Genomic DNA, 21,115 nt, shown 5'->3' on the forward strand with positions numbered 1-21,115 from the left:
TGGGGAGATGGGGATAGGTGTGTCAAAGTCAGTGAGACTGGCTCAGGACAGATCAGGGTTTGGAGTTATTATGTATAGGGTAGAGTTGAGTTGCAAGCGACTCAACAGTACATAACAACAACAATCTCCCATGTGATTAACAGCCTTTGAAAACCCAAGAGGATCAGCTATGGGGTGGTTCTGACTCTATGGTACACAACAACAGTAAAAACGTGGCTTGGATCAGGTTCACCTTAGGCTGTAAACTGACATCATTGCTCTTTAGCACTTTGGAGAGGTTCCTAACAGCAGATTATCCAAATGCAACTTGTATTTTGATTTCTTAACTGCTGGAATCAAGGGTGCTGATTTTGTATGTATTGTATTCTTGCTTTCAGCCATGATCTATCTGACATCATCAATAATATTCGTTGTGCCACAGCCTCTTCTAAATCCAGCTTGAATTTCTGGTAGTTCTTCTCAGATGTATTCTTCTGAGTATTAGTGTTCTTAGAAGAGAGAATTGACACATAGAATTTACAAGCGTATACATTCTTACAGAGGCAGCCTCTCAACACGTTTTTTTTTCCCAAGGAGTAGTTGTTGGGCTCAAACTACTGCTGGTTTTTGATAATCAACCAACCATTAAAACAAAGAGTATATGCCAAAACCAACTTCCATACTATTTACAGACTCTGAAAAACCCACTGGAGGGTCAGCTATGAGTAGGTTCAAACTGAATGGTACAAAACACCACCACCACTGTGTGTGTCTCTGTGTGTGTCTGTGTGTGTGTGTGTGTACACACAGGGTTGTTGTTGTCAGGTGCTGTCAAATATAGTGACCTTATGAACTATATATCTGAACCCGGACCTATCATATACTATCCTAATCATCTCTGACACTTAAGCACATTGCTGGATTCATCATATCCATTTTGTTGAAGGTCTTCCTTTCCTTCACTTACCCTCCACCTTTCCTAGCATGATGTATTGTTCCAAGGAATAGACCCAGCTAGCAATATGTCCAAAGCACGAGAAAGGAAGCTTAACCATTCTTGCCTCCAAGGAGCACTCTGGGTGTACTTTTTTCAAGACATATCTGTTTGTTCTTTTGTTATTCTATAGGGTATTCAGTGCTCTTCTCCAGTTCATCAACTCAAATGCATTGATTCCTCTGTCATCTTTATTCACGGTACAGCTCTCAGGCACATAGCAAGTCACTGAAAAGACAATGAACTGGATTAGGTACACCACAGTCTTCAAATAGACATTATTGCTCCTCATAATTTGGAGACGTCTCTGACAGCAGACTTTCTCAATGTAATATGTCTCCTCATCTACTTGGCATCAAATGTATTGATTATGGATCCAAGTAAGATGAAATCAATGATGATTTCAGTTTCTCCTCCATCTATCATGAGGTTCTTTATCAGTCCAGTGGTGAGGGTTGGTGTCTTCTTGATGTTGAGACATGATCTATATTGAAAGCTGTCATCCTTGCTCTTCTGCAGCAAATGTTTCAAGTCTTCCTCATTTTTAATAAGCAAGTTTGCATCATCTGCATCATGCAGATTATGTAGATTATTTGTTGATGACCTAATGTGTACCCTGGAGTCAGAACACACCCATAGCTGACCTTCCAGTTGGTTCTCAGAGGTGGTTAATTGAAAGGAAAAAGATTGCCCATCCTTTTCCCATGGAACAGCTGGTGGTCTCAAACTGCATGCCTTCAGGATCATAGTATAGCTCCTTGCCAGTAGGCCGCCAGAGCCCCCTTTCAGCAGCAAGGTTATATCATTTGCCTAAATAATATAGGACAAAATATCATTAAATTTTCAATATTGTTATAAATATTTACCTTATTATAGTTCTTGATTGCTATCAAGTTGAGCACGACTCGTAATGACCCTAGGAACAAAAGGCCCAAAGCTTGATTTTGTTGCAATTCTTGTACTGAGCATAGGAACTGATTTGGGCAGGACTTGGTGTTGTGGAGAAGAGCACTTGTCCTGTATAGCACAAATCTAGCAGCCTCTCCAGCCGCTGCTGTGTGGTTGGGTACCAAAGAATTGATTCTGATGCATGGCAACACTGTATGTACAATAGAAGAAGACAAAAGATGGTGAGGGGCCACGTCGCCATTGTTGCAACACTTATTATAGTAAAAAGAATAAAAAATCTTGAACATAAAGCAAGATTCCTTGTTCTGTAAAAGCTATTTGAGATCATTTTCAGAGAATATAGCTTCTTGTGTATTTCTCTGTCCCAGACAAATAAGATCTGCATTGCATCACATCAAAAATTACACCATCACTGCTCAGAAAATATCTCTTAGTGTCTGTAAAATGAATACAGACAGCAAAGGGGATAGCCAGGTCTGACTTCTGCTAACTGCACAGTGTGTAACTGTTCCCCTCAACAACAACCATAGTACAAAATAAGTTCCTATGAAATCAGACAAGATCTTTCATGCTCCCATACCTACTTCTTCACAAATCCAACCCAAGTCTTACTGGTCTGCTAGGTTCTAGATCCATTGCAATGACTACACACACTTCACAGAAAAATACTAATAGTAGACACACACCACCAACAACAATATATAAAAATTAAATTCAAATTTATTGCTGTAGAGTGAGAATCAAATCATAATTGCACCCTCCACTGGGATTCTGAGGATTTTAATTACAGGAGAGAAGATTGTCCATCTTTCTCCCAGAGAGCCACTAATGGATTAAAAAATATGACCTTTGGGTTAACAGCACAATTCCCTATGGACTACACCAAATGAGCTTACTATGTTTTAAATAGCATTAGAAAAGTGATTTTTTAAGTCACATTTTTCTTCATGAAAAGCCCTTTGGTTGTTGGATGGTACTATGCCTACATTACAGTTAACAGAGTTCAATGGAATACTGTAATTTTTTAAAAAATGTACAATTAATAAGTGCTTGAGTAGATATTCACATACTTATTTGTTTATGTAGCCATCAAACTCGCCTTAATAATAATTAGTTTATGCAGCCATTCAACTAGGCTCTATAATAAATACAAAAAGTTAGTATGAATAAAGTAGGCACATCACTGTTCTCCCTTCCTCACTTTGTGGCCATTAAGTAGATATCAACTCATAGTTGACCCTCCTATTAGATTTTCAAGAGGCTATAAATTGCATGGAAGGATATTGCTTATCTTTTCCCCATGGAGCTTCTAGTGGATTTGAACTACCAGAGAGAAACCACCTTTGGGTTAGCAGTACAATTCTTACGGGCTACATTACCAGAGCTTTTTACCTTAGAATACTGGGATATAGATAATAGTGACCAAAAATATAATTAATAATAAAACTGTAATATTTCAGGTAGTTATATGAGCTATGAAGTAAAGGAGGATGATGTTATCAATATTGATTCACTGGAACTTATTTTTAGATAGGTGACTGGGAAGATCCTGTTGAGAAATTTACACTAAAATATACTATTAATGAGAAGACCTGGCCTTGAGAAATCTGAATGTATAGGAATAAAGATTAAAGGCACGTCTATATTATGAAAATGAATTTGAATTCTTCAAGGGATAAATCAAGGTCAGTGGGCTCTCTAAGTAGTGGGTACAGTTAGGCACTCGGCTATCTGAAAAACTGAATACAATCAGAGGCATCTTAAAACAGTCCTGGTGATCTATTTCTGAAAGACCATAGTCATTGAAAACCCTCTGGAGCACAATTCTACCGTATAAATATGAATCATAAATTGAAATTCATCATAAATTGAAATTCATATAATTGCACTGTTTTGGTTTTTGGTTTGGTGGAAGGCCTATAGGGAAGAAAAGGGGAACTAGTATACATTGCTATACAGATGGTAGCAAAAACGAGTTTACTTATTTTTTGTTTCCTTTTTTCAATGGTCTGGAATAGTCAAACTTCATAAATTGTACTAGTTTAATATAGTTATTGCTGTTGTTGTTATGTGTTCCCAAGTTGTCTGTGACTCATGGTGACCCAATAACATTTCTGAACCCTGCTTTATCCTGTGCCAATCTGTCTCTGACACACCTACCCTCATTACCCCAGTTACTGAATCAATCCATCCATTGAGGGTCTTCCTCTCTTGCGTTGTCCCTCCACCCTCGCAAGTATGACATCCCTCTGTAAGAACTGGTCTTGTCTTGCAACATGTCCATAGTATGTCAGATGAAGTTTCAGAATCTTTGCCTCAAAGGAGCAGACTGGTTTCACCTTCTCAAGGAAGAACTTGTTTGTTTTCCTAGCAGTTCATGGTATATTCAATTCTTTTCTCCATTACCACAGCCCAAAAGCATCAATTCTCTTTCTGTTATCCTGAGTCATTGTCCAGATTTCTTTTGCATAGCAAGCAATTGCAAAGATTATATGTTGTTGTTGTTGTTGTTGTTATGTGCCGTCGAGTCGCCTGCGACTCATAGCGACCCTATGTACAACAACCCTAAACTCCACTCTGTCTTGAGCCAATCGCACTGTCTCTGACACTCCCATCCCAATTACCCCAGTCACTGAATCAATCCACCTCATAGAGGGCCTTCCTCTCCTGCACCATCCCTCCACCCTCCCAAGCATGATGTCCCTCTCTAAGGACCGGTCTCTCCTCACAACATGTCCAAAGTAAGTTAGACGGAGCCTCAGAATCCTTGCCTCCAAGGAGCCACCTGGTTTAACACTTTCCAGGACAAATCTGTTTGTTTTCCTAGCAGTCCATGGTATTCTCAATACTCTTCTCCAGCACCACAGCTCAAAGGCATCAATTCTCCTTCTATCCTCCTTGGTCATTGTCCAACTCTCTGATGCATAACAGGTGATTGCGAAGACCATGGCCTGTATCAGACGCACCTTAGTCTCCAGAGAGTCACCACTGCTCTTCAGCACTTTGGAGAGGTCCCTAACAGCAGACTTTCCCATGGCAATGCACCTTTAAATTTCCTGGCTGCTGGTGCCAAGACTGTTGACTATGGAGCCAAGCAAACTAAAGCTGTGTACAATCTCAATCTCTTCACCATCCATCCTTATGCTGCCAATTGGTCCAGTGGTGAGAATCTTTGTCTTCTTGACATTGAGCCTCAATCCATATTGTATGCTGCAGTCCTTGACACTCTGCAGCAGGCGCTTCAGGTCCTCCTCAGTTTCAGCAAGCAGGGTTGTGTCATCCGCATAACGCAGATTGTTGATAAATCGTCCACCAATCCTGACCCCACATTTCTCCTCATAGAGCCCAGCCTCCCGGATAATCTGTTCTGCATATAGGTTGAAAAGGTATGGAGATAGGATGCATCCCTGGCGTACGCTCTTCCCAATTTTGAACCATGCAGTGTTCCCTTGCTCTGTTCTGATGATTGCCTCCTGGTCCAAGTATAAGTTTCGCATTAGAACGATCAAGTGTTCTGGGATTCCCATTCTTCTCAGAGTCAGCCACAGTTTGTTATGATCTACACAGTCAAATGCCTTTGCATAGTCAATGAAACACAGATAGACATTCCTCTGGTATTCCCTGCTTTCAGCCAAGATCCATCTAACATCAGCTACAATATCTCTAGTACCACGACCCCTTCTGAAACCAGCCCGGACTTCTGGTCGTTCTCTGTTGATGTGCTGTTCCAGTCGTTTTTGGATAATTTTCAGTAAAATCTTACTTGCATGCGAAATCAGTGAAATTGTTCCCAACATAAGGAACTACCATCAGCTGATGTGTTTGAAATCACAGAAGCCATGGAAGCTTCATATATAAGTTATTAGATAGAGGGCTGGTGAAAGGGAGATAGATGTGAAGGGAGGGGGTAGAAGTGGATGGATATCCTGTGGGATGGTGAAGCAGGAAATAAGTGCGTAAAGGTGCATGTGAGAAAGGCAGGGACAACACTGACAAAGATTATATGTTGTTGTTGTTGTTGTTGTTATGTGCCGTCGAGTCGCCTGCGAATATACTATAATAAATTTTCATGTATTTATAGAAATGAACAAATCTAAAAAACATATTGATAATGATAAAACTGGTACATATGTTAGTTCAGTTACCTTTTCAAAAAAGTTTTTCTTTGCATATGGAAAAGTACTTAAATACTATTACTTTATTCAAGGATATTGGATTTCTTGTTATATTCCAACTTGAAAGCGTGAATATAATATTACAGATTTATAATAATAACATTATCTCACGCATTCTTCAAAACATAGTGGATATGGCAGAGTTTGGATTTTAACCCAAATATCCAAGTTCTAAAGGATTAAATATACATTTAAAAAGTATGATTTCTTGAACTCAAAGAAATTAATAAAAAACACTAACAATTGATTCTGCTATTAGAATTTCAGTACCAAACTTGAGTCATCCTTCATCACTCGTCAGCAACATTGAAAGTGCACATTTTCTATGTTGTGACAGTCAAGAGTCATGAATTTCTCAATCCTAAAATTTCACAGGCATCCTTAAGTATTTCCTCATATTATGGAACTTTTATCATATTCCCATGGTATTTTTCATAATTTATTCACTAAGTAAGTATATATTGAGTATCTATTCTTATTGTTATATGCCACTAAGCCAATTTTAAATAAAAATGTATATGTATAGTCAAATGAAACTTTGTCCAATACATCTTCACAATAGTATGTTCAAGCCCATTGCTGCTGCCACTGAGACAATCCATAATTGTTCAAAGATTTATTGTTTTACACTGACCTTCTACATTACCAAATATTATGTCCAGTTACTACATAAAATGTTAGGAACACAGACGAGACAATCTGAAAATGTCTTTATCCCTAAAAAGTTTGCATTGTAAAGAGAAAAGTAGAGGATAAACGATGATATAATGTCAAGCTGTGACTGTTACCGTCACGTCAAGCACTACTCATAGCAACCTTATGAACAAAAGGTCTGAAGCCTTTCTATAATTATCATTGTTTCTCCAAGTTCATAGAGTTTCCAGAGGCATATGGTTTGGAAGTAGATGCCAATCCTGCTTCCAAACTAGTCTTAAACTGGGAGCTCCATCAAACACTGCCCACCATGGGCAACCATATGGCATTTGAGACCCCAATGGCAGAAGGTTCAGTGTCACACCAAATCCAGATTACCTCAGTACAGAAAATTGACAGAAGAGTGCTGTACAGAATGTTCCTCAAAAATATAATAACAAGTGATAAAAATATAATTATTCAGCTCAACCAATTTTTAAATACAAGAGTCCTCCATGTGAGGTCTTGCTAACTCTAAAGAATAAGCTTAAATAAACCAAAAAACCCACCTAAACATTCCACACTGACCCTCAACCAAAACAAGAACACCTATCTTACGGAGTCCAGCCACTTTACTCAGCCTCAAAAAAAGAGACAAGGACCTGGCTTTAATTGCAAGGGCCCTCAAGGGGTTCTTCTTAACTCTCAACAAGAAGCTTAAATAAAAATCAACCAAACATTTGACACAGACTCTCAACCAAAGCAAGAATACTCATCTTACAGAATCGAGCTGCTTCATTCAGTCTCCAAAATGAAGACCAGGGCAAGGCCTTATATGTTGTTGTTGTTGTTGTTAAGTGCCGTCAAGTCGAACATGACTCCTAGTGGCCCTATGATAAAATGTCCTTAACTCTGTTCTATAACTATTGTCCTTTATCTAAGTTCATAGAGGTTTCCAGAGGCATGTTGTTTAAGAAATGAATGACTCTTCTGCATTCCAAGCCTGTCTTAATCTTTGAGCTCCACCAACCATGTCATCCATGTCAAACATGGTCAACCATGTGTAACTATTATGGTATTTGACACACCAGTGACACATGGTTCAGTATCACAGTAACCCCAAGTTACCTCATACAGCAAATTAACAATGCTGTTCCACTTAGGAGAATGTTCATTTCAAATACAGTTTTAAAACACCCCATGCCTGTGCACCATGCTCTCATTGGCATTAACAAAAGGCTTCTGGCCGACAATTCCTTTTTAACAAAATCCATCTAGTCCAGTCAGCTCACACAGGATCGTAAACACAATAAAATCAACCAGACAGTCCATAGCCAATCTTCATCCAAGACAAGAACTCACCTTTCGAAAGCCACTTATGCACCTTCAGCTGAAGACTCAGTATTGAAAGATTAAAAAATAAATAGTTAATTTTAGTTTAGATATGATGAGAAAAGAATTGTGTGGATAAGTGACTGAATTAAAGGAAGAAGACATGAAAAAAGTTGGAGAAAGAATCATCTAGAGAAATACAAATTCGTTATAGTGGAATTGTATCTCCCATTTTTTTGTGGAGCAATATGGAGGAAAGAAGTTATTGTTTGAAAGGGTGGTGACTAATGGGAAGAGTTGTAGGAAGGACAGTCGGGAAACAGTGTCTAAAACTTTTTCACTAGGATAAGTTCATTAGAGTTAATGATGTTTTTCTAAGAATGCATTGAGGGTTGTTAACTGTTGTTGTTGTTAGGTGCTGTCAAGTCAAGTATGAACTATAGTGACCCTATGAGCAACAAATCTGAACTCTGCCATATCTTGTGCCATCTTCACACATCCTAACACACTAGAGCCCATTGAGGAAGTCACCATGTCAGTCCACCTGGTCAAGAGACTTCCTCTCCTTGCCTACCCTCTATCCTCCCGAGCATCATGTCTCTCGCCAAGGAACATACCCATCATGTCCCTCTTCTAGCAACATGCCAAAAATATGTAAGATGAAGCATCATCATCCTTGCCTCCAAAAGTATTCTGGCTACACACTCTCCAAAACATATTTGTTCTTTTGACAGTCCATGGGATGGTCTTCTTATTCTGCCATCTTCATTAATTATCCAGCTCTCAGAACCATAGCAAGTGATTGGAAAGACCATGGCCTGAATCAGACAACTTAGTCCTTAAACTGACATAATTAGTCCTCAATAATTTGGAGAGATTCCTAACTGCAGACTTTCCCAGTGCATGTATTTCCTTATTTCCTGACTGCTAATTCCAAGGATGTTAATTGTGGATCCAAGTAAGACGATGTTGTTGAAAGTTTCAATCTTTACTGCATCTATCATGATGTTACCTATAGGTCCAGTGATGAGAATCTTTTGTTTTGTTTTGTTTTGTTTTGTTTTGTTTTACATTGAGATGCAATCCCTAATAAAGGCTGCATTCCTTCATCTTCTACAATAAGTGCTTCAAGTTCTCCTCACTTACATTAAGTGAGGTTGCTTCATCTACTGCATAATGTAGTTTATTGATGAGTCTCCCTTTGATCTCGATGCCACATTTCTCCTTGTAGAGTCCAGCTTCTCGAATAATTTGCTCAGCAAATTGGATAGATATGGAAAGAGAATACAACCCTGACACACTCCCTTCTTAATTTTAAACCACGCATTTTCCCCCTGCACTGTTCACACAACACCTCCTGGTCCAGGATAGGTTCCACATGAGCACAATTAAGTGTCCTGAGATTTCCATTCTTCTCAATGTCAGCCACAGCTAGTTATAATCCACACAGTCAAATGTCTTTGCTTAGTCACTAAAGAACAAACAGACATATCTATTTAGAATAATTTTAGAATAATCATAGAATGATCTTCAACAGTATTTTGCTTGCATGTGTCATTAACGTTATTCTTCTATAGTTTCTACATTCTTTTCGATCACCTTTCTTGGAAATGGGAAAAAATAAAGACATCTTTCAATCCATTGTGCAAATAGCTGTCCTTCAAATTTCCTTGCATAGACTGATGAGCACATCCAAGGCTGCATCTGTTAATTGAAACAAGTCTATTGGTATTCCATCATTTCTTGTGGCCTTATCTTTTGCCAATGCCTTCAATGAAGCTCCCACTTCCTTCTTCATTACCATTGGCTCCTGTTCATATGGCGTTTCCTGAAACTTCTCAATGTCAATCAGTTCTTTTTGGTAAAGTCATTCATTGTATTCTCTCCATCTTCTTTTGATTATTTCTGTGTCATTCAACTTTTTGCCCCATAGCATCTTTGAATATTGCAACTTGAGGTGTAAATTTGTTTTTCAGTTCTCTCAGCTTAAGTTCTTCCTTTTTTATTCTCCAATTTCAGCTCTCGGCATATTTCATTATAATAATATTTTGCTTTGTTCTCCTGAGATGCCCTTTGAAATTTTCTATTTAGCTTTTTTGTTTTAGCACATTTTCCCTTTGTTTTAGATTCCCAAAGCTCCAATGCAATTTTTGTAGTCTCTTCTGACATCCATTTTGGTTTTTTCTTTCTCCTCTGTGTTTGTAATGATTTTTTTCCTTTCTTCATGAATAATATCTTTGATATCATCCCACAACTCATCTTGGTTTAGCTCATTGTTGTTCACTGCCTGAAACCCATTCCTAAGATGATCTTGAAATTCAGGTAGAATTGATTCAAAATCATATCTTGGTTCCTGTGAACTTACTTTCTTCCGCCTTAGTTTGGATTTGTATATAAGTAATTGATGGTCTGATCCCATAGTCCATCCCTGGCCTAGTTTTGACTGCCGATATTGAGTTGTTCCAATTATTTATTCTACAAATATAGTCAATCTGATTCCTATGCAGCCTGCCAGGTGAGATCCATGTGTAAAGCTGTCATTTGTGTCCTTTTAAAAAAGCCATATGTTGAGACTATGAAGGTATTCTTTCAAGAGAGAATAGTTGAAATCTTCAATGAAATTATATGGCTTAATAATAAAACCTTTCTGGCTGGTAGGTGAAAAAATGTTAGAAAAATATTTTCATAAAGGCTTAACAAAGCCTTAATGTCTATTCTTTATACACTTGCTGAAGAAGATCAAAGACTGCAGCCTTCAATATAGACTGTATCTCAACATCTAGAAGAAAAAACAATCCTCACCACTGGACCAATAAGCAACATAATGATAGATGGAGAAAAGATTGAAATTGCCAACAATTTCATCTTACTTAGATCAATAACCGATACACTTGATACCAGCAGTCAGGATATCAGAAAGTACGCACTGGCAAATTTGCTGTCAGGGAACTTTCCAAAATATTGAGGAGCAGTTATATCAGTTTGAAGACTAAGACTCACCAATACAGACTGACACAGGGGTTGTAGCATAGAAATGACTATAAAGATAATACAGGATGGGACAGTATTTTGTCCTGTTGTTCATATGGTTGCTATGAGTCAGAAACAACTCAAGAGCACCTAACAACAACAAGAACAAAATAACAGTAAAATTTAGCAGGAAAATGAAACAGATAATGTAAGATAAACAATTTTAGAACATAGCAAGGAAGTTTCAAACCACAAGCTTTCTATATCCTGCACCAAAGCAACGAATTACTGTTATATACCTAAATTGGTGAACTGAAGAAACTAGCCCTCCAAGAAGAAATGTATGTTGTACTTCTGAAAGTCCATTGTAACTTCATTAGAAAACTCATCTAGGATGAATAGAGAAAGAAATATCAGGAGAAAGACTGTACTATTTTTTTCAACAGTAACTCTTATGGCCCAAGTAGTGTCAATGGATGTTTCAACTAGTGTAATTTTTTTAAATGATGAAAGGAACTTAAGATATAGTGTATATTCTTTCCCCAAAATATTTCCCCCTCAAAGATAGGAATCTAAAGGTAAAGAAAATTAAATTAATATCTAGGATGGTATATGCAAAACTAAACTTTATTATCTAAAGTTTTGAACTTAAATTTCTGATTTGTTCTTTCTTATTTTTATCATGCTGCCTCAAAACCTGATTCTTTTAACACAAATGTGAGGACAAATACCTCATTTTAGGGGAAAATCCCGATTGCCCCTTCATGCTATACACCTGCAATTGTGAGAAAGCACATTTCAGACAGGAGGGAAAACCCACATCTCACCACATAATGTGTCGTAAGTTGTCTGACCCACTGGAGCATAGATTAAAGAGAACTGGTGTTGTTGAGTGAGTAGGAGGTAAGAGGAAAGGGGTGGAGACAGTACAATGGATTATAAATGCTGAGAAGATAAAGATACCCAGACTAAAGGGCTTCAGCGAAGACTCTCACCGCAGTTCAACTTAATGTAAGCCTTACCAAGGGAACTTGAGCAGATCGGAGATGCATTCTGAAGATTGTTCCATAGGAGAGAACAGTTCCTCACATCTGGAGAAAGGAGAACAAAGTAAGTCAGGTCAGGTTTTATTGTTTATTTATTGATAACACATATGATGTACAATGGTACATAGTTATGGGGGGGAAATGAGATTGTGTCTTTTGGAGAATTTAGATTCTATTTCAGAGAAGAAAGAGTGGCTGAAACTAGAAAGGAACCTACTATGATGACTTGCAGATCTCGGAGATATTTTTCTTTGTCTCAGTTAACATCTCAAATTTTTAGGAAACGAAAATGCTATAGTGCAATACTCTAGCCATTGTTTTGCCATAACCACCTGTCCTAAGAAAAATCCTCTGTACACTTGGAAATATATATGCTTAAGTACTTAAAATGCCCAATGGAAATTTACTAGAACAATGCTATTAAATAATCTTTTTAAAGTAAAATCAATATTCTTGGGGGCCTTCTTTCTCCTTTGCATCCCCTGCCCTTCATTTCATTCATTATTTCTCCTTTCCAACCACTGACTTTTATTTCTATGTGAATCAGATATACTTATCATTTTATTTCTTATTAATTAAAATATTACCATCTTAAATGTATACCTTTTCCTCTCTTTTATCTATTGATTCTGTTCATTTATCTATTGCATATCCATTAACAGAATTTGTTCCATTGTTTAGTTTTATCTTTGTCCTGTGAGATTTCCCAAGTACTTTTTTTAAAAATGATTTCTCTCTAACAAATGAGATACTTCAGAACATCAGCACTTAGGAATTAGAGGGGATTTTGTGAATAAGGCTTCTAGAAATAAAAGGGCAAATTAGGAAAAAAATAGACACAGAACAATCCAGGAGAAGGGATTTTCTAAGAATGTGTCTTAGAAGCTGGTTTGCTGTAGAAGAGTATTAATCACCTCTGATAAGTTTGTCTTTTGTTTACTAAAAGAAATAAAGTTTGGGTAACAAGGAATCAGGTGAGCTATGAAGTTGTAAGAGCCAAAGAGAAAAGAAATAAATCAGTAACTATTAAAATATTCCATAAATAGCATAGTCAAAAAAGTACCTTATGCAGGAATTTTACCAGTTCCTGAAATTAACCAAATCTTTTTAGTTATTAGTTTATGCTCCCCTTATAGTTGCTTTATTAACATAAACAATAATTGAACTCCATCCTTGGATGATTTGGTAGGAAATAGGTATGTTTATTTTCAACTTCTTCATTAAAGAACAGAATCTGTATTCTGTGGGGAAGCTTGCTGTGGGGACAGTTGTTTTGTAACCCCGGTGATAAACCAAACTGTGGGTAATAATAAAACCAAGCCAAATCAGTTTCTGTCAAATAAACTCTGAGGCATAGCAACACTATGTGTTTTAATAAAAGTGTACGTCATAGAATATTAAAATACTATAGTCTTTTGGAAGCAGACCATTAGACCTTTCCTTTTAAAAAATGTATTTTTGTTTTATATTGGTTTTCAAATAAAATCCATGTACATTGTGCTTCATTCATATAAACTGTGTTTCACACATTCCTTCATTCACATAGTGTTTCAAATGATCATTCCCATGTATTGTTTTATAAAACTAATCACCATTGGCCTAAGTCCGCTACTATCTTGTCTTTTCAGGTCCTCACTGGAATCTTCCTAATTCTTTCACTCCCTCCCTCCAATCATCAAGTTTTGCAACCTTGTGATTTTCCTCCTCCCCTCTCAGTCTCCTTGTCCCCTTCCCTTTCCCCTTTAGACTTTTGTACACATATTACTAGTTATCCTTCTGTTTTTACAATGATGGTCTTATACAGACCTTTCTTTTAGGCACTTCTGAGGGAATTCAGTCATCCAATTTTTGGTTAACAACTGAATGTTTATCTGTTTGTAACACACAAGGCAACTGCAGGTACCAATTGCCATCACAAATAGAGATAAAGTGCCATTCTGGAAGTCATCTCCTTAGCTTATCCACTGGATTTGTTCATGGGGTGTTAGGCTCTAAAAAGCAGGAGTATTTGCCTGAATAATACTTCCTAAGGAAATAGAGTTGTTGCTGCATTAAGTCCATGCAGCATGAGTGGCTCCCATACAGAAAGAAGTGAAACTAGACAGAGCTCTGAGCTTGTTACTTGACCCAGGAAAGACAGCTTCCGGTGGGTGATGCAATTAGAAGTGGCCAAGTAAAGACTTCTCTTCCAAAATCCAAATGCAGATAAATCTATGTGAAAACATACCCCAGAAGATGCAAAAGTTTGCAATAATAATTTTCTATTACAGAAAGTAATATTTCTTTGTCCATTTTAACCTTAGATAAATGCTAAAGATTTCAAGGCACTTTCTATGTAGACAACAGGTCTATTTTTGTATTTTATTGTCAGTCAAGGTATTATTCATATATTTCCATGTTAAGAACCTAACAGGGAACTCCATTTTTCTTGTGAGCTCAAATTGTCTTTTTAAAAAATCCTATTAACTCACTCTTGCAAATATCAAATGTAAAATATGCCACAAAACCATATTCTCTCTCAAATATGTAATATTATGATTAATTTGTAATTAAGAATCATCTTAAGATCATATGCCTATTCCAAAATCTTCCCCAGCAATTTTCTTTCCTTAATGATGAATGAAAACTTTTACTTTGTTTCATCATTATATACTCAATATTTCATTTACAAAGTTATTTTCTGATTATTTTAACCTACCTAAGAAAAGTGAAAATATTTTCATGTACATGAATTATAATTTAGTAGGATACGTTTTTCATCTAGTGAATGTACAAATAATAAATGTACAATTTTAATGAATTATTACAATTATATAACTGTGGGCTGGGGGTCAAATTCTCTCTCTCTCTTTCATTGCTATCAGTTTGGAGTCAACTCAGCTTACCTTGGTTTCTGTTGTTGCTTTTAGGTGCTGTTGAATTGAGTACAACTCATTGTGACCCTATGAACAAAAGATGTGAACCCTGTGCTATCCTGTGCCGTCTTCACACTTTCTGACACATAAGAAACTCATTACAGCAGTCACCATGTCAATCCACCTGGTGGAGATTCTTCCTCTCTCTCTTTAACTAATCATCCACCTTTCCAAATATCATGTCCCTCTCTAAGCAATAGCCCCTCCTAGCAATATGCCCAAAGAGTGAGAGGTGAAGTTTCATCATTCTTGCCTCCAAAAAGCACCCCGACTGAACCCTCTCCAAGACATATTTGTTTGTTCCTTTGGCAGTCCATGGGATTATTCAGTGCTCTTCTCCAACACAATAGCTCAAAGGCATCAATTCTTCTTCTGTCATCCTTAGTCATTGTCTAGTTCTTATCCATTGTCTAGATGCATAGCAAGTGACTGGAAAAACCATGGCCTGAATCAGAAGCATGTTAGTCCTCAAAATGACATCATTACTTCTCAATAATTTGAAAAGGTCCCACCTACAGATTTTTCCAGTGCAATGTGTTTCCTTAGTTCCTGACTGGTACCAAGGGAGTTAATTGTAGATCCAAGTTGCTGTTAAGAGTTACAAACTAAACTGACAGTTTGTTGTGTTTGGAAAGAACATTGTTCTAATTGGTGCAGCACTTGTCTGTCAGTTTGTTGGACTGAGGTAACATGGGGTTGCTGTGATACTGAAAGCTATGCCACTAGTGTGTCAAATGCTAAAAGGGTAACCCATATTGAGCAGGTTTTAGGAGAGCTTCCAAATTAAGACAGACTAGAAAGCAAAATTGGCCATCCACTTCTTAAATAACAGATCTTAGAAAACCTATGAACCACCCTTGGTTTTTAAGAGGCTGTAAATCACATGGGAAGAGATTACAGGAAAACTGGAAAATTCAAACTGCCCACCTTTTGGTTGTCAGTACAATTCCCTGTCCAGTAGGCTAGAAGAGCCTAATTATCATAGATGATATTGCCATTAACTCAGATTAGCAGTATAACTCCCATACCACCAGAGCTCCCTGTTGCCGTTAAGTTAAAATGTTTCCTGATGTCCTTTTTTTAGATTAAGGCTGTCATATAAAGTATATAGGGGGTTTTTTGTGACTAGATTTTTAAAAATTTAACTTAATTTTTTTTTAGTTTTATCCATGTTCTGACTTGCATGTTCTTCCTCTCCTTTAAAAAATTGTTGTGTTGAATTTCCTTTATGGATATACCATAGTTTTTTTTTAAAATACTTCTTTTTCATTTGAATGAAGGCTTACAAATCATATTGGTTTTTCATACACTCAGATACACTATAATTTTTTAAATCAGTCTCTTATTGATGATTAATTTGGTTATTTCTGGGATTTGGCTCCATGAATAAGTTTTCTAAAAACATTGTTGTACAAGATTTTTGGAGATATGCTTTCATTTCTCTTGGGGGAAATTACAGGCTTAGAACAACAGAATCAGTAAGAGGGTGTACAATTAATATTATGAGACAATTTAAAAATATGTCTACATTATACGGCCATCAGTAGTATACAAAGTTGTAAGTTGCTTAATATCTTCATCAGCTATTGCTACCACATGTTAATTTGGTTTTAGTCATCTTAGATACAGATTTTGTTTATCAATTACTATTTTCTTTAGATTTATTAACCACATTTACCATCATGACATCATCCCAAGCAACAAATGACTGTAAGAGTTAAAATTTTTTGTTAGGATTTTATTTTCTATGTTTTCTTCAATAATGTATGCTTTGGTCATTATAGTAAAATGATGAAATTATGATAAAATTATAGCTTGAGTAGTTACTAACCATATATACTCATGAGATGCGTTAAGATCACAATATTATTTCTGGATGGTTTCCCTCCTTGTCCAAATTCACTCAAGAAGAAAATTAACTTTTGTTTTGTACAGAATATGAGAAGAAACAGAACTATATTTTTTAATACCTCAAGAATATATCAGATGTTTTTGTCTTACTTCTAAAATTGTCTGACAGCATCACCAACTTTCTCTCTTTCAGGTAATGCCACTAGCTCCTATTTTGCAACATACCATGAAGGTTCAATTCAAGTTCCTATTCCATGTGCGGTAATGAATGTGGTCATCATCATGATTTTAATAATAGCCCTTATTTCCTTGTCAGGTAAGTCAGCTTGCCATGAATTCATTCAGAACCCTATAGCTCAAATATGTACCATCATTGAAAGCACAGTGATTAACTTAATCTAATTAGTCAGAAATTCAAAGCTACATAGAATCATTGCATTTACCAGATCTGATTAATTTCCTAATCAATACTAGTTATTGAATACTTACATTTAAGCAGATGCTTAGATGAAGGGAATTTATTTGAATTCTAAGTAAATAGAAACATTATGAGCTTCACAATCATTGTTGGAGGGGAAACCGTATCTAAGTAATATATTTATAAGGACTTGTATAATCTTTTGTCCTTTCTCTAAAATGTCATCAAATGGCCAATGGATAATTAAGATTTTAACTAGAAGTCCTTAGAGAACAAACAGTGGTTATTACAAGATACATTTGTGTCTTTAACAGATAAGTAATTTGCAATTTTATCAAACACACCCAGCCATACTTTTCTATGATTTAGTTATCTGAAAATTCCTCTTTCCTTTGTCAATTTATTGTTTTATCTGTTATATCGCCCAGACCGTGCAGAGCAAATTTCTCTCACTTAGTATTAAATTAAAACTTAACTTAGAATGTATGATGCGCTTTATCCTTTCTAGTTCAAAGACTAATTTCTAGATTTTTCTGAGGGACATTTCTTTTTTTTTAAATTTGTTTCCATTTTATTATTTGTGTGTGTGTGTGTGTGTGTGTGTGTGTGTACCGTCAAATTGGATCTGACTGGTACAGGAGGAGATTGTCCCTCCTTCTCCAGCAGAGCATCTGTTGGATTTGAACTGCTTACCTCTGGAATTGCAGTGCAGTTTCTTGCCACTAGGCCACCAGAGCTCCCTGAGGGACATTTCTTATATCACGTCTCCTACAAAATATAAGGTTTAATATAAGGCATAATAGAAGATCAGAAAAGGGGAAAAATCGGCTCTCTTCTTATTCTCAAAATACTCCTTCTTAGTTCCTATACTTTATCATCTAATATAGCACAGAATTCTCTGAACTAGTTTTTCATCTTGGGGGAATTTAGTTCCTTCTGTTACTAACAAACCATTTTTCTGTTCACAGTGGGAAAATACAACTGTCCTGACCCATTATCAGACACCCCTGTTTCTCAATGCTCAAATGACTGGATCCAATACCAAATGAAGTGCTACTTTATCTCCAGTATGAAAGATACCTGGACCATGGCACAAAGATTTTGCTCTAAACACAAAGCTACTCTAGTTGTCATTGATTCTGAAGAGGAGATGGTAAGATAATAGTATTCAACAACTGTTTTATAAACTAATGATATTTTTTTGTAGAGCTAATCTGAGTTCTTACTTTATTTCCTTCTAAGAGAAGATATTGCACTTTTCTTCTTTCTATTGTTGTTGATGTGTACCATCAAGTTGAAACAGACTCGTAGCTGACTCTCCAGTGGGTTTTCATAGGCAATAAATTACAGTGGAGGAGATCATCCATCTTTCTCCCAGCGTGCAGCTGGTGGATTCGAACCACCACATGCCTTCTGCCTGGCAGCAGAGCTCCTTACCACCAGGCCCCAGAGCTCTATCTTCTCTTTATAGAGGAATCAAATCACAGAAAGCTATGTTATTATTCTGGTCAAAATGAGACTTCAGTTTAGCCACTTAAATTTGTTTTAAACAAAATAATAAGTGATCACATTACCTATGATCTAACTGGGACATCTGATAAAATAGATGTATTATTGCATAACCACAGGTGTCTTTAACATATACTTCCTTTGGCTTTTCTCAAGATCTTTCTGAAACAATACGTGGATAAAATGAAATACTGGATTGGGTTGAAAAATGAAACTAGTCAGACATGGAAATGGTCAAACAGCAATGAATTTAGCAACTGGTAAGTCCCCTGAATTTTCTTCTACATCCATGATTGATAACTCAAAGAAGTCATTTTTTTCTACTTTCTTTTTTATCCTTCCCTCTCCTGCTTCCAAACCTGTGTTACAGCTGGGAGCTCCACCACACTGTCCACACTGGAAAGGCAATCCGGTATTTGGTACCCCACTGGTACATGGTTCAGCATCATAGCAGCCCAGGTTACTTCATATTGCACATTGACAAAGAGTGATGTACAAAGTGGAAGAGTATTCCTCCATATAAAACAACACTAGTGTCACTTAGCAGTGCTTAAGTGTTGTCAAGTCGAATACGAGTGAGAGTAAATTTTGCACAAAAGACCTAAACTCTGTTCAATGACTAAAATAATTTCTGTAGATAACTCTGTTCTATAACTACCATCATTTCTTTTCATTTATAGTTTAGAGAGTTTGTAGAGTTTCCAGAGGTATCTAGTTGAGGAAGTGGATGCCACTCCTGCTTCTCAGCATAAATCAATCTGGAAGCTCATCCAAACACTGTACATAATGGGTAAATCATTATGGTATTTGACAAGACTTTAAAACAGTATGGAGCATCACAACGACAGCAAGATGTTCAGTTCAGCAAATATAAAATAATAAATAATAATAGAAATATTAGAATAGTTCTGACAATTTCCTTTGTGTCTTTATGCTATGGAATTCTTTAAGAAATGCCTTTATTAATTTTTCTTTATCCTCCTTGAATGCATATAATCAATGCTTCTAGTTCTGTTTGTAGAAACCTTGGTATCACAATGATGAAGCATTCAGCTATTAGTGAAAAGCTGACATCATCCTGCCGATGGCTTTGAGGGAAAAAGATTGGCTATGCATCCCACTAAATATTTCAGCCTAGGAAATGCTAGGAAGCATTTCTGTTCTGTTCTGTAAAGTTGCTAGGAGTAACATTCAACTTAATGACATATAAGAACACCAGTCACATGCTTAGCCAATTCTAGTTGGAACAATAAACTTAGTGTGGTGAGTTTGGAAATAGTTTAGATATAATTTCAATGATAAAAAAAGAGAAACATTTCTAATTTCATAATTATAATTTGCTGATGAGATAGTTGTTGGAAAAGAGGTATTTCTTGTACTTTCTCAGTTTCTAGTTGTAGAGGAATAAAGAATAGTATTTTCAGTACCAAAATCAAGGGTCCTGTGAAGCTGAGAAATACTTGCACCAGAATTAAAAATACTGAATCCATTTGTTTACCAGTATTAAAAAGAAAATTGACAATTTCTAGGGAACTTTAGCATTTATGTTCATTCTTATCATTTGAACACTCAGTGGAACAAGTTTCTAGCTGTCTAAGCAATATTTTAATGATTATCAGTGTAACAAAAAGATGAGAAATGCAAGTTTCTAGAAAAGAAGTAATTTATGGTCCCATATTCATGAATGGACTTCAAGGGTCAAAAATCCCCTAAAACTTTACAAAGAAGCATGCTTAAATGTTGCATGTGTATTCTTTTGGGAAAGTATCCCTCATAAAGTTTGTAAATTTAAAAATAGTCAAGAATGACTTCTTTGGTGACATAGCCATCAAATAAATAGAGACATTTTTACTCTTAATTTTAAATCTTCCTACACATTACTCCTTTGAATTCTGTCCTGTTGCCTCTGTGGATGAGTTTATGATGGTTTAGATCAGTAGTCTTGTATCTAGGAGTACTCCTACCAAGCCAAAGACAGAGACCAGTATGATGACAGAATTTATTCTTATGTAACTGAAAGGATATGACTAACTGGAAATAATTCTAATTTTCTTTTGAAAGGTTCAACATGACAAAGCCTGAAACTTGTCCATTTTTAAATAGCACAGATGTCAGCAGTGCGGACTGTCAAAAGCCTTTACACTGGATATGCAACAAACCCTCCAGTTCATGAGGATATATGTTTGCTTATAGACTCTCAGGAACTGAGAGTCAGTTCATCAGAAAATGAATGATACTAGATGCTGCTTTACAGTCAGAAGTTTTTCTTAAGGATATTGTTGAGGAGAGATAATGGATTTGTTTTGGAAATCTTTTTCAAGAATTATTTGAGAAGAAGGATAGAAGTTCCGGAAAAGCTGGCATTGTGGAATATTTCATCCCTT

At 36.4% G+C, this 21,115-nt stretch overlaps 1 protein-coding gene across 1 annotated transcript; it reads left to right on the forward strand.

Moving 5' to 3' along the window:
- Positions 1 to 12,038: 12,038 nt before the first annotated feature.
- On the forward strand, positions 12,039 to 20,904 carry LOC102851258 (early activation antigen CD69-like). The gene is made up of 5 exons (XM_006901752.1): positions 12,039 to 12,102; positions 16,998 to 17,120; positions 18,191 to 18,375; positions 18,888 to 18,991; positions 20,793 to 20,904. The coding sequence occupies exons 1-5, from the start codon at positions 12,039 to 12,041 to the stop codon at positions 20,902 to 20,904; spliced, it is 588 nt and encodes a 195-aa protein (XP_006901814.1).
- The last annotated feature ends 211 nt before the right edge of the window (positions 20,905 to 21,115 follow it).

Source organism: Elephantulus edwardii, unplaced genomic scaffold (assembly GCF_000299155.1).
Source record: "Elephantulus edwardii isolate Elephantulus edwardi_28Jun2011 unplaced genomic scaffold, EleEdw1.0 scaffold00342, whole genome shotgun sequence".
NCBI classification, from domain to species: domain Eukaryota; kingdom Metazoa; phylum Chordata; class Mammalia; order Macroscelidea; family Macroscelididae; genus Elephantulus; species Elephantulus edwardii.